General features: G+C 33.3%; 2 protein-coding genes across 3 annotated transcripts in view; one reads left to right on the plus strand and one right to left on the minus strand.

Moving 5' to 3' along the window:
• Nucleotides 1–13,101, plus strand: part of LOC128191209 (transmembrane protein 41B-like) — a 21,051-nt gene extending 7,950 nt beyond the window's left edge. The window contains exons 1-7 of one of the 2 annotated variants that reach the window (XM_052863307.1): nucleotides 4,040–4,128; nucleotides 8,549–8,699; nucleotides 8,897–9,025; nucleotides 9,202–9,295; nucleotides 9,886–9,990; nucleotides 10,443–10,581; nucleotides 11,482–13,101. In XM_052863307.1, coding sequence (XP_052719267.1) covers nucleotides 4,074–4,128; nucleotides 8,549–8,699; nucleotides 8,897–9,025; nucleotides 9,202–9,295; nucleotides 9,886–9,990; nucleotides 10,443–10,581; nucleotides 11,482–11,651 — 843 coding nt within the window. In that variant the 5' untranslated portion in view covers nucleotides 4,040–4,073 and the 3' untranslated portion in view covers nucleotides 11,652–13,101. Of the gene's footprint in view, nucleotides 1–4,039; nucleotides 4,129–8,548; nucleotides 8,700–8,896; nucleotides 9,026–9,201; nucleotides 9,296–9,885; nucleotides 9,991–10,442; nucleotides 10,582–11,481 lie in introns of those variants that run through there. The other variant, XM_052863299.1, reaches the window with a different exon arrangement.
• Nucleotides 1,523–3,806, minus strand: LOC128191179 (S-adenosyl-L-methionine-dependent tRNA 4-demethylwyosine synthase TYW1-like). The gene has a single exon (XM_052863267.1). The coding sequence runs from the start codon at nucleotides 3,764–3,766 to the stop codon at nucleotides 1,697–1,699; it is 2,070 nt and encodes a 689-aa protein (XP_052719227.1). The 5' UTR covers nucleotides 3,767–3,806; the 3' UTR covers nucleotides 1,523–1,696.
• Nucleotides 13,102–14,149: the final 1,048 nt, after the last annotated feature.

The raw sequence follows: 14,149 nt of genomic DNA on the forward strand, positions 1-14,149 counted from the left end.
TCCTCGGCAGGCGTCGGCAGGCGTGTTTTAGTATGACCGGGAAAACAGGGTGCAAAACACAGTTTTATATGTAACGTTATAAGGGCGTTTTCAGATGAGGGGCAAGCAAAACTGACCCCCATAAAAATAAATTGTTAAAATATGTTACATATATATTTATATATCAATAGAAAGATAAAACTGTGAATTTTGTAAATATTTAAAAATAATGCACATATAACTTAATGCTAGAATTTATTTGGCACTCAAAACATGCGGAAAATATACAAAAGGATGCCTCTAAATGCAGTACACCCATGCATTTTAGGCTCCCCCTAAAAGCAGAATGCAACCAAATCAGCCATTTTTATTTCTGTACATTTTCAAGAACAAGTCCTTAGGCATTATTTCATAGTATTTTCAGGGTACATTCGCCAGCTTTTTAAAGAGCTATGTTACCCGCTAAAAAATTCATGAAATTCTGCATGTGTAAAATCGGGATGTTTTTGGAGTTACCGCCCTTTATTTTTGAGTCTCACAAAATTAATTTTTAAAATTTTTCTACATACTTTTTTCATGTATTCGAAAGATAATTCACTATATTATGCAACTGAGAGTTTAAAAATTTGATTTTCATGTATACCGCATAAAAATAGCAGGAAAATCGCTACCCATCATGCTTTTCCCCAGAGAAAAACCCCCTGGATTTTATACGAAACTGTGTTTAGCTACCACAAGCTACAACAAAGTCAGAGGAAATGCGGTATACAGGAAGTAATTGTACTTTAAAAAATCTGAACAAACATAAAATTTCCGGATAGATTTTCAGTAGGCCTACATTGGTGATTATTTTGGGACTTTGGTTTATATTGGGAGTATATTTCATTTATTATGAATGATTATAGAGCATATTATTATAATATTTTGCTTGTCTGAATGAAAAATTAAGCAATGTCTCTTTATAGTGGCTCCTTTGCAGGTATTCAAAGGCACATTATATCTCTGTGTCTTACAACATCTTCATATTTCTACTTTATGATCTGTGACAGCTACCAGTAATTGATCTGGTGGGTACCATGCCTGTATCTTTGTTCATCGGTACATGTAGTATCAGGGCCAGTACATGTGTAGGTTAGAATCTCAGTCTGGTCTGTCATTACATTCAATTTGGTCACTACATTTTGTTCATTTCAACTTTCCCTTGGCAGAAGTTAACCTGTCAGTTCCAGGGGTTGTCACCAAATGTATAACAGGGTTGGAAAATTTATATTGACGGACCAAACTAGAATATTTTAACCTTAGTACAGTTCTTAATAATAAATTATCATTGAAACTCAGTCTTAATTAGTTCAAATACAGAACACTGATCTTTGTATTCCTTCTCACATTTGGCTAGACAGTTCTTTAATATTTACTGCATACTAAATTACTTGAGCCAATTCATTATTTTTCTCATTTATGCAAGAACTCAAGTCTAATTTTAGCCATTAATTAGCTTCTATACATTTTCAATTTTAAAAGCCTTAAATTTCTAGTCTCTCAAGGATAGAATAATAATGGATTTTTTCAACTTATAATTTATTTGAGTTCACTTTTTTTCACAATAAGTCATCAAATTAATTTGAAATAAAGGTTTACAAGTAAAAAATATAAGTAATGAAACAATCATTATCAATGATTTGCACAAAATGTTTTGCTCAGAAAAATGTATATACTCCTAAACATCCTTTTGCTTTTTCCTGAAATGTCTCTCTTCCTTAGGATCAAACCCTCTTTCCTCGGCCCCAAACACTGCCCAATCAGGAGTGGGTGCCATGTAATCATCAGATGAAAATTTCTCCTCTCCACCACTTGCTTTGAATCGCTTCATCAAAGAATGGAATTTAGGATAGTCAATCCAGGTCCACCATTTTCCATCCACCAAGAACTTTTTATTTGCAACAAGAACACAGTTTGAATGTTCGTGTTCAGCAGCGATCTCGTAGTCCCCATCCAACCGATCCACTAGCTCCTGAACAAAGTTGACAACCTCTGTATGCCAGGGTACATTCTCCATCGTCAGATTAGATGCCTTAGACTCTCCACAGTAAGTGACACCTTTCACTTCAATGAAATCAGGATTTCCCCTTGAAACAAGGCTAGCATAGTTATCTAGTTCTTCAGTATTCCAAGCTTTTACTAAAGTCAGTCTATAAACTGTTCTTTGATTTTTCGCTGACAAAGCGTCAAGACTTTCCAAAAACCTATCCCAGAAATCACGAAACAAAGGGCGATCAATCTTTTTTAGACTATCTTTAGTACTGGCGTCTACACTGACATACAACTGAGTTACTGGAGATAGGTCTCTAATGGCATCTGGAAACTGGGCATTTGTAACCATGAATGTTGAAATCCCTTTGTCATGCAGGAGGTCTATGAATTTGTTAATTTTTGGATACATTATGGGTTCTCCAACTAATGACAAGGCACAATGCTGAGGTGTTAATCCCTCTAAAAACCTCTCAGGCTGAACCCCAGGTACACCTTTGAACTGCTTGATAAGAGCCACATGATTTTGTAATGCACCATTAAAGACAAATTCAGCATCATCCATTTTCCATCGCCATTCTGTGCCCACTGGGTTGGTGTGGTGTCTCCAGCAGAAAACACATTTGTTGGCACATGCAAGGCTTGGTGTTGTTTCCATACACCTATGACTTTCAATGCCATAAAAAGTGTGTTTATAACATCCTCCTCTACCACGTAGCATTGATTTTGTCCATCTGCAAAGTTTGACACCAGAGTGTGTTCCTATCAACTTGTAGCCTTGTTTTTCCAGTGATTTCTTAATGAGTGGGGTTATCATCTCTGCAGGTTCATCTTTTAAGGGATTCAATTTTGTGGATGTTTTTCCTGATCCCATGACTCTTCCTAGATCTTCAACATCAACAATTTCATTATCAGTTGGGTCTTCTTGTAATTCATCATCACTTTCAATTCCTGTATTTTCTGAAGCAGTATCCTCGTCTTGACAGTTGCATTGACCTTCATTCTTGCAATTCTTTTCCAAGTCTTTAGAAGCAAAAACATAATTGACTTCTTTCAACTTTTTCCAGAAGTCTCGTTTCCATGCAACATAATCATTTTCAAGTGACTTGTGCCTGCTTTGAGACACATTTTCATCTCCAAGTCCTACACTTAAAATGCGATGTCCAGAAAGTTTATGCAAACAATGATCTACATGTTTTGCTACTGTATTAAAATTTTCACTATACAAAGAATTCCCAAGTCCAAACACAGCATAATGTAAGTTTGACAATAAACTCTTTTGTACTCGAAAATCGGATGCACTTTCTTCCAACCACTTCACAAACCATTCAGCACCTTCAGGGGGTGTTCCCTCCGTGTATGTAGATATGAAAACCACAAGGCATGTTGTGTTTTCACCTTCACTATCCAGTTGTTCATCTGGATCATAGTTTTTCAAGTCAATTACTTCACAATTGTATCCTTTGTAAGTACCATCTTTGGATAAATTTTCTGCAAAATGCTTCGACTTCCCCGTTTGAGTTCCATAAAGTATCTTGATTTTGTTCTTTTGATCGGGTAATATTTCTTTCTCTCCTTTAGACTTTGTACATTTTGCAGTGGATTTCAAGGTAGACTTTGCCTTTTGGTCAACATTTGATTTTGGGGTTTGTTTTCCATTCTTGATTCGTGCATAGAAATACACAGAGATTACCCCAATTAGACCCAGTAGAACGCTATAAAACACTTCCAAATATGAGGAAAGCAATCCTTCAAACATTTTCTAACAACTGTCAAATGTATATGATCACAAAGTTATTCATTTATTTTTACACACCATCATGCATCACCATGTGGCAAAACAAAACCGGATATGCCTTAATGATGCAGCCGTACTTAAAATCGTTCTTGTTTTTCATAAAGCCCCTTTTTTAATCTTTAAAGAAATATTATGAGTTATGCATATACATTTGTGAGCTATATATTATAAGAAAAATTGTATAACAGTGATGTATTTGATTCACTAGAGACCTAAATTCTAACACGAATTGTTTTACGGACGATAGTTCATAATTATTCCCAATAACATGGCCGACAAATTAGACACATCGTCATTGAAACAGAGAAGTATTGGAAAAGAAGGTACTATTTCATGTTAAGGTTACAGTTGTGTTAAATGATTTATTATACGAGTAGTTTTCTAACTGGATTCATTTGTTTTGATATTATTATAAGTCATGTTTATCTTGAATTGCTGTTAATTACATTTGGCATTGTAAGCCATAACGTTAGGCCTTAGGCAACTTTCATAGCATTTGCTGGTGTCATAACAGTATTCGCTGAAGGTTCAAGTCAAAACACGGCTGAGGAAAAATAATTCCCAAAATCCTCTTTGAATTTGGGGCGTTTCCTCACACGACAGGAGCTGATTTTTTTATAAGATGAAAAACAATGTGTAAGAGGTCTCCCAGTTTTGTATCAATGCGAGGTCATTTGAATTTTAGATGCGTGTTGTTTCCTGAGAGGGATGAAATGGCCCGGGCTTGATTTTAAAGCACATGTGTAACTTCGTGGTAAACAAAGTCTCATGCCCTGCTGGATGCACATTAGATAGAATGTTCCATCGTTAAAATGACATATGTCCTACGGACCCGGTTTAACGATAGAATTTGTCCCATATACTTGCTTCGTAGCAAATAAAAAAATTATATCGCGCTGTATCTTGCCTAAATTTTTATATGATTGGTCTCAAATACATACAATGTTGCTCTTTCATAATCCCATATTACTACATTAACTGTTTTTGCAACAAAATCGCTGTCACTTTTAACATCACATTTGAAAATTTGCTGTTTATGGTTGATATGTTAATGATAAACTTCGAGACATTCCGAGTGCGATTTCTGACAAAAAGGCAGGCAAATTCAAAATGTATTTTATCAGAGTGCCTTGGTACGATGCGTTAAATGGATATTTTGTTGACTTACTACATATGCATGTTCAAAAAGGTTTGTAATGTATGAAAATGTATTTTTCCTCTGCAGATTATTTTTAAGAGACTTAAAATCGACGCGAAGCTGATCTGCTTCGCGGCTGCTACATTGCAAGTATATGGGACAAATTCTTACTGTGACCTGAGCGTAGCTTGGTCACGGTAAGATTATTCTTTCTAGATACACGTGTATTTTGCTAGAAAATTGTAAAGCGTTGTTTAAAAAGATGTGAAGAGGATTTTTTCCAGAAGTAAGTTTAGAAATTTTAATCTGTATCTAAAGTTGCACAAATTTGGTAAGAAGGTATAGTAAAATTTTAATATTTTAATACTGAAGTGACACCTGCAATGCAAAATCTCCATAAAATTTTTATTCATAGCTGCATCCTTTAACTTGACAAGATAAAGATGGCATTTCAAACAAAAAATCTTTGTCTATTTTGTTTTCCTAGTGAAGATAATGTATTTTTTAACCCTTGGGTATTTATGAAAGTTGAAAAATTAAAAAATGTGATGCTTTTTGTATTGAATTAGAAATAACATAAACAGCAATGTACATTGCATTAATACATGTAAATTAGGTAAAACCCCTGTCACACCGGAGCTGCGTCCTCACGGCGATCCCGCTGCGTCCTTAAATAATGTAAAACGCCAAGGTAAACGCAGTAGAGTCTCCTACAGTGCCCTAAGAACGCAACGGCATCTTCGTCCGTGACGGTGGGATCGCTTTGAACATTGAAGAACGCCATGTGACGGCGCGCACTTTGAATATGCACAAAGTACGCGCCGTGGCTCGGCATTCTGATAAACACGCCGTAGAAGCGTAGTGAGATCGCCGTGACAACGCTGTAAGATCTCCAACAGCGCCACGAGAGCTCTGTCAGCGCGCTCAAAGATTGCAGCTAATCGCAGTGTAGACGCAGTGATAAGTCAATTGTGCTTGCACGGAATCCTTTAAGATCCCACTGCGTCTCTATCGCGCTCTCTCTGCGCATCCACAGCGTTTGAACAAGTTGTTTTCCATTTGGCTGCATTCACACAGCGACCCCAAAGAGCTGTTGCTGCGTTCATCGCGTTCTCGTGACGTTTCTTCTGCGTTTATACAGCGCTCCTACGGCGCTTCTACTGCGTTGTCATCAAGACCACGAAAACTCGAAAAATGGCTGTTGTACAATAGCAAGTGATGAAATAATTATCAAACTGGATGTAGATGACTATGTAAAAAGTAGAATTTGCTAATATTCCAAGACCTATCAATGGACGTAGATGGAATTCATGCCGATTTGGTTCTGATGTTTTAAAATCTTTTCTATGTTTTCTAACAACGAATAACGGATCTTTCTTGTAGACCTGACTACTAAGAGTTTAATCCTAGTCCTTCACAAATTGTTTAAAAGTAACTATGTTTCAATTACAATGTACCTTTTCATAAAATCAAAACAATTTTTTAATCATTTGTTTACTAGTTGTAAATTCTTGTTTGTTTCCCATACAATTGTACAAAATATTAACCTACCAAGAAGTAAAGAACGTCTTGTGCACGCAGTCAGCGCGCAGAGTACACCGTGGACGCGCGGTAAAATCTCCTAGCATGCCATGAGCGCGCGACAGAGACTCAGCGAGAGCGCAGTTAATCGCCAAGTAGAACTCTGTGGAAACGCAGTTACACACCATGAGAGCATTGTAAGAACGCCTCGGTCGCCGTCAGGACGCTGTGACAACTCCACTTGTAAAATTTTCAAATAAAACTGTACATTTTTTCTTCATTTTCCTTGCAATCCTACTGCGATTTCATCAATTTTACAACGCCGTGAACACGCCGCGGGGAAGCGATTGGTGTGACAGGGCCTTAAGGGTAGTGGTTCAGATGAATTAAACCTTGCATCTGCTAAGCAGTTTCAACCGAGTAATAATCAAAGATTAGATTTTTGAATAATTTACAGACTTACATGAGAATCTTGTATAATTTTTCTTAACGATTTTTCCATAAATGCTGGTAATGTTTCTTTCTAATATCATGTGTGTACATTTTACAATACACATGATATGTGTTTATAATTCAAGACAAGTATTCTAAACAATGTACTGTCTATACAGATCAAAATGTAAGACAGGGATGTTTTTCTTAATTAAAAAGAGATATATATATAGATAAACACCTGTTGTGCACCACCTTGAGATTAATAAATTTTTAGATTACAATATTATGGCATGCACAGGTGTTTGTCTTTACTCAAGCATGACAATAACAAAATATGAGACATTGATTATCTGATTAAAATATACTGTGGTTTCATCAATATTTGTTGACTTGAATTTTTGTTGATTGTATCAAAATCACAGTTTCAAGAATACATAAAATAAAATTCATGGACAATGATTATTTTGTTACTATGTTATTAGAAATAGCACTTCAATGAACGTTTAATTTTTAGATCTACTCAACAACAAAATCCTTGAAAATAGATATTCAACAAATATTGATGAATACACAGTAGTGTTTTGATTTAAATAATCCTTTAACTACAATGTTATTAGTAATAGTACCTCAACGAACATATAATTTTTGTAAATCTACTCAACAACAAATCCACAAAAATTGGTATTCAATGAATATTGATGAAACCACAGTATGATATTAAATCAAAGATACAATTCAGACTCATTACTTTTTCTCAAACTTGTCAAAAATACAGTAATGCATGATCAATTTATAAGTTTTTCAAATTAATTATTACCAGATAGTTAATTCATATGATTAGTTATGCTCCCCTTCGAAGAAGGGAGGGCATATTGCTTTGCTGCTGTCGGTCAGTCGGTCGGTCCACCAACAGATTCCGTTCATTTTCTTCGCAGAGGATGAACATATTGAAATGAAATTTGGTATACAGATTTATCATGATAATATCTAGGTCAAGTTTGATATTGGGTACGATCGAGCAATTTTTGACAGAGTTATGGACCTTGGACATAGAAAAATTCCAGTTATTTGCAGTTTCCGTTCATTCTCTTCGCAGAGGATGAACATATTGAAATGAAATTTAGTATACAGGTTTATCATGATAATATTTAGGTCAAGTATGATACTGGGTACAATCGAGCATTTTTCGACAGAGTTATGGCCCTTGGATGTAGAAAAATTCCAGTTATTTGCAGTTTCCACTCATTTTCTTCGCAGGGGGTGCACATATTGAAATGAAATTTGGTATACAGGTTTATCAAAATAATATCTAGGTCAAGTTCAATTTTGGGTATGATAGAGCAATTTTCAACAGAGTTATACCCGTTGGACTTACAAAAATTCCAATTATTTGCAGTTTACGTTCATTTTCTTTGTGGATGTTTCCAAGGGAGGGGGGCATAAGTGTTTCACAAACATCTCTTGTTATATCAACATTTTTTCAACAGTGTTAAAGTGTTTTTACATGATAAAAACAGTTTTTAATATCTTAGACCTACAAGCTCTAGTTAGTTGCATATTCCTATTATTCTGCTCTGACTCTTTACTTTTTTAATTGACCATTCAAACATATAGTTTTAAATAAACTTGATTCCTTATTTTTTATTTAGATAATGAAGGAACCAAGTACACCGAGATAAGACCTAAGTCCGTTGATCAAACCAGTAGCAGTACCAAGCCCCTTATTATTCTGGGGCTGATATTTGTGTCTTCTATTGTATGTCTTGGACTTATATACCTCAGCTTTCCAAATCTGAAAGAGTAAGTGAAACAATCAAGTAAAATTGGTAACACATTGTACATGTACTAGAACATGAATTAAAATTTAGAAAAAAAAGACCAATGACATATTGCACTCGTATAAGTATGGCATGTTATGGTCATAACAATTTTTAGAAATATTTTAATAAGTGCTTATCAGGATTAAGATGATTAAAAAATTTATATTTTCTTTTCAGAGAAGAAAAACAGCACATAAAATTACCAAGAAATATTGAAGATGCAAAAAGTTTGGGTAAAGTCTTGTCTCATTACAAGGACTCATACTACAACCAAGTTCTGGGAGGATATTTCATCACATATATATTGTATCCTTACTTGTCAGAATTTCATTATTGTCATTGCATTTTCTTCTCTCTAGTTTATTTGCAGAGGGATGTGAATAATATTTGTTATTTTTCAAACAATATATTTATTGTTTGTTTATTACTCAATAATTATAAATAAATGCCAATGGGGAAAAAAGTCCTTGACAATGCAACAGCTTACAGTCTTTTGCCATTCCTGGGTCAATATTCCTGAGTATCTTGTCGGGATTTCTATTTCCATTCCATTTAGCCCTATTTCTAGTTTGCTTGGTAAGTAAAAATGTTTCAATTTAAAAGGAAGATGAATCTTAGAATCAGGACTTGCATGTACCTGTTTGTGTATGATACCCCTATTGGTACAATATGCCAAATTTTGAGCAACTTCTATTATGAAAACATGTACATGTTTAGGTATTGATCTTGAAATACAATGGACATCATTTGCATGCATGGATTTGTAAGAGTATAACAAGCTAATTTTTTTTTCATATTTTATGTGTTTATGTTATACTGTGGTTTCATTAATATTCAAGGGTATCAATTTTCGTGGATAAAGTGAAAATCACAGTTTCAAGGATACGTAAATTCGTGGCCAATGACCCTATCAATACAAAACATTAGTAAAAATTGCAGTTCAATGAATATCTAATTTCAAGGATAAACTTAACAACGAAATCAACGAAAATTGGTATTCAACGAATATTGATGAAACCACAGTATTTTATTATTTTTTGAATGAAAATCTTGGCACTAGGTGTATTTGATATGTACCAAGATTCAGAAAAACTATTACACATTTGTATCAACTTTGCAAAAAGAGAACTTGTAAATCTTAGGCTTTGATTTTTCTCTTTTTTCAGTGCTCAGGAATTGGTGCATCTTTCTGTTACCTGATGTCATATCTTGTTGGGCGTCGACTTGTTGCAAGATATATACCTGACCGAATAGCAGAGTGGCAGTCTCATGTAAGGGACAGTTTCACTGTGTCATACAAGGGTCATGAAAAACAGAATATTTACAATGTAGATTTGTTTAGGGAAACAGAATCTTACACAAATACTTATTGACATTAAGAAATATTGTCAATTAGTGTTCCAAATGCATGTGTATTAATATACATGTGTATGTGTATACCTGTAAATGTTAAAACATACTGGCTATTTTGTTTGCTTTTATCAAGTAATTGTAAAGTATGTCATTCATAAAATATATCTGTTGATGTACTGGATACATATACCGACAATTATCATAGCTCAATAGACCATGAGTTTTATTTTTAGTTGGAATGAAAAATTGATTGGAATTTTCCATGCTAATGTTCTCATTTGAAAGAGAACTTTTGAAAATAGAATACAATGTATTTTCAATTTTACTACCCCTGAGTTGATTTAAAAACAAACACACCATTTCTTTCTAGGTGAATAAACACAGAGAGCATCTTTTGAACTACATCATCTTCTTGAGAATCACACCTTTCTTGCCAAACTGGTTCATCAACATTGCCTCACCAGTGATCAATGTGCCGATTATTCCATTCTTTATTGGGACTTTTGTGGGTAAGTTATGTTGTACAAACATCAAAATTAAATCGAAAGTACTAGCATTTATGTTACTTAGAGATAGAGGTATAGAACACTTCACATGTACTAGATGCCTGAAGATTAAGGATGCATACACGTTCTAATATCATAGATATATGTCTGTTTGAAACAGTGTAGGCAGTTAACATCTTTGATTCAGCATGTTTTCACATTTTTCAATATTTCTGGTTAATACCCGGTAGTTTTATTTTTTTTTTAGATTAGTTATTCTATTCAAATCGAAATTAATCGAGAATTTACTAAAAGTTAATATGTGCAGTATTATGCATTTTTTGCCCCTAAAATTAAAGTTCTTTAATGAGTTTTAAAAATAAAGTGGAAAATAGTTTAAATCATATTAAAAATAAATGTGTATAAGGCTATCATCACAGTGACGTCACAATATAGAAATGACGTCATGAATATTGTATCATTTTGATAAATTGATGTTTTGTAGCAAAATATGGGTGTTTTCCGTTGGTTTTTTGTCTTGAAAACATTGACCGCAGGCTTGCTCAAGTACCATTTTTTAGTAAGATGTGTATTTTTGTATGAAGGAAAACATAATTCTGTTAAAATCGTACTTGAGCAGACCTGCACTCTATACTTCCTAATGCATACTACATTTGTATAAGGAAAAAATGACAATATTTTCATTTGTTTGCAAAATTGCGGGAATGGGGTCATTTAGGTGACATCATAGATAAACAGCGAATGAGCAATGATGACTAAAATCAAGATTAAAGTGATAGGCATCCTCTGTACAATGATTTATAAAGAGTTGATTCTCAAACGATACTGTTTAAAAATTAGTTTGAGATTTTTCTAAATGAATGTTTGAAGATAAGGCTATACTTCTATTTCTTTGATTGACAGGTGTTGCCCCGCCCTCCTTTGTAGCCATTCAGGCAGGAACCACACTACATCAATTAACGTCATCGGGGGATGCCATTTCCTGGACCTCCATCAGTGTACTGGGACTATTCGCACTTCTCTCATTGGTGCCAGTTCTTATGAAGAAAAAACTGCAGGAGAAGTTTGATTGATGAAAATTTAGATTTAGATCTCTTTTAACAAAATATCTCATTCTTTAGTATTTATCTTTTATTTCAGTCGGTGCAGATTCGAAACATGCTCATTTTTATTTCTATTTATTATATGATCATCATAATATTATTAAACTATAATTACATGTACAAGTACTAGAATCTTATTTACGATAATGAGTAATTTCTTGTTTGTAGTATGTTGATTTACCTGAAATTAATCCTACATGTATCCTTAACATTAAGAAAAAAATTAAATTCCATCTATGTATAATCCAGTTTGATTGGTTTCCCTTATATCAGTACATGTATTAGTACCAGCATATAATGCAAGTATTCAAAAATTCAACAATCAATTTTGATGTAGAGGGCTTTGATATAATACATAATATTCACAATACATAAACAGATGAATAGACTTAAGGGATACTTTCTCAAATGATATAGAGTGCATGTTCTGGATTTAAAATTGGAGTACCAGTATTTCAGTAAAAAAAATCAGCATTTTTTATGATTTTAGCTAAAAAGTTACCAGTATTTTGATATCCTAGTTTTGCTCCAACATATTGGTTTTTTTTGCTAAACAATTAAAATCAGATATATTAAAGAAAAATTACAATAAAAGATCATATTTTTCTTATGGGAAGAAAAAGCAGTTATTTTCAAATAAGTTGAAAATGATTTATATACATGTAAACTAATGATTCCAACTCAAAATCTCTTGCAAAGCTTCTGTTTTATATTTATTTTGCTGAATTTCAGGTCAGGTAATGTGTTCATTTGAATGTTCCTATCATATTAATTCATAAAATCATATATGTATATATTAGGGTACCACTGGCTTGGTTGTATTGCTGGGTTCTGGAAAGGTAAAAAATATCATTATTGTGTTATATCAGGAATATTTCTTTGTTCTTTTTATAATGGGGATAATATTGATGGTTGCACCTCTAGTCATTGTTGACTTTGATATGAAAAAATGAATATCATAAGAATTTGTGTTTATTCCTGTTTACTTTTGCAATCAATTTTGAGAATAACAAGGTTTTTTTTTTAATATTCAAAAGTACTGTGCAAATTTGTGTAGTCACACTAAGTTGTTTTTAAAATAAAATGAACATAATTATGATCATATAAAGTTTATGTATTCTTTTAACAAGTTCTGCTAAGCAGATTGAATAATTTTTTTAATTAAAAATTTGGTCTTTAGTTGTAAAAAAAGCTTTAAAAGCATCCCTTTTGGCTTACCAAAAAAGCCATAAGATTAATATTTATACCACATGCACATATGCATGTATTGCAATTACATCTAATTAGGAAGTGTTCCAGTGATGTTAAGCATGTGCATTCCTGTATATCCAAGAAGTTAACTTATATTTTGTGGTATCTTGGATTCACTTGAATAAAATTATGAAATTAATAAACAGACATATTATTAAGAAATCACTGATCTGGAGTGTAACTTTTATTTTATATTGATTTTAATTAGAGAGAATTTTATTTTGGCAAGTTAGTATTCTTGCAAAATTGCTTTTTACAAAATTGCTTTTTACAAAATTTTCACCTACAAGAAGTACTTTGAAGTATAAAGTATTTTTAATCTTATTTAAGTTTGTTATACATGTACTAGTATTAAGTCAAATTGCTTGAAACCTCGTTCTAAAGATTCCACTAGTACTAGTTTCTGCTATTACGAAAAAAAAACAGTTTAATATTAACGTTTTATCAGTGTTCATGACATTATGAACTGTAAGTGATCTTCTAATGTACTGCATGGAATACATCATCAGAGCAATAGTTGTACATAAAGCCATCGTATTCACAAAAACCGTTACGTATTGGCTAGCTATTCACTGACCTTCTTCACCCCTGCGAATGTTATTGTCATTTAAATTTTAGACCACTTGATTTTATTTGACCCTTTCAGTTTCGCAGTAAAAATCATGCCTCGTGTTTATAGTCTATTTCATAGAATCTAGGTACATGTAGGTACATGTACTTGTAAGCAAAATATAAAATCTAGAGGTTTATTCATTTTAAACATTATCTTCATTATGTTGGATAAAATGTGTTCTGGAAATAAATGTGACAATACAAAAAATAGTTTTTGTCTGATGTTGCAACAATTAACATGCTAGTAGAGATCCCCCCTGAGGATTAATTTTCGATCCGCGCCTGATCTAGTAATAGCATCAATAGTGAAACAGACTATACTATTTTATGCAGAATGCCCCTTGAAAATGGCTCGATATACTAAGTTTTTATGCAAAACAGACACCCATTATTTTTCTAAAAACATGGTATTGCACACCATAAGCATCAAACATGGCTATGATTTTTAAAGCAACCCAATGTTTATATTGTCAACCACTCTACACGTGGCTGAACACGAACGATAACTCTGTTCTGAATGTTATAGTTTAATGTAAATAAGCGCTAGATGGTGAAATAAGACATACATCTTAACAGGTTTTCACGTTTTGACATGAATCCATGTA

The sequence above is a fragment of the Crassostrea angulata genome, chromosome 1 (genome assembly GCF_025612915.1).
Source record: "Crassostrea angulata isolate pt1a10 chromosome 1, ASM2561291v2, whole genome shotgun sequence".
NCBI lineage: Eukaryota > Metazoa > Mollusca > Bivalvia > Ostreida > Ostreidae > Magallana > Magallana angulata.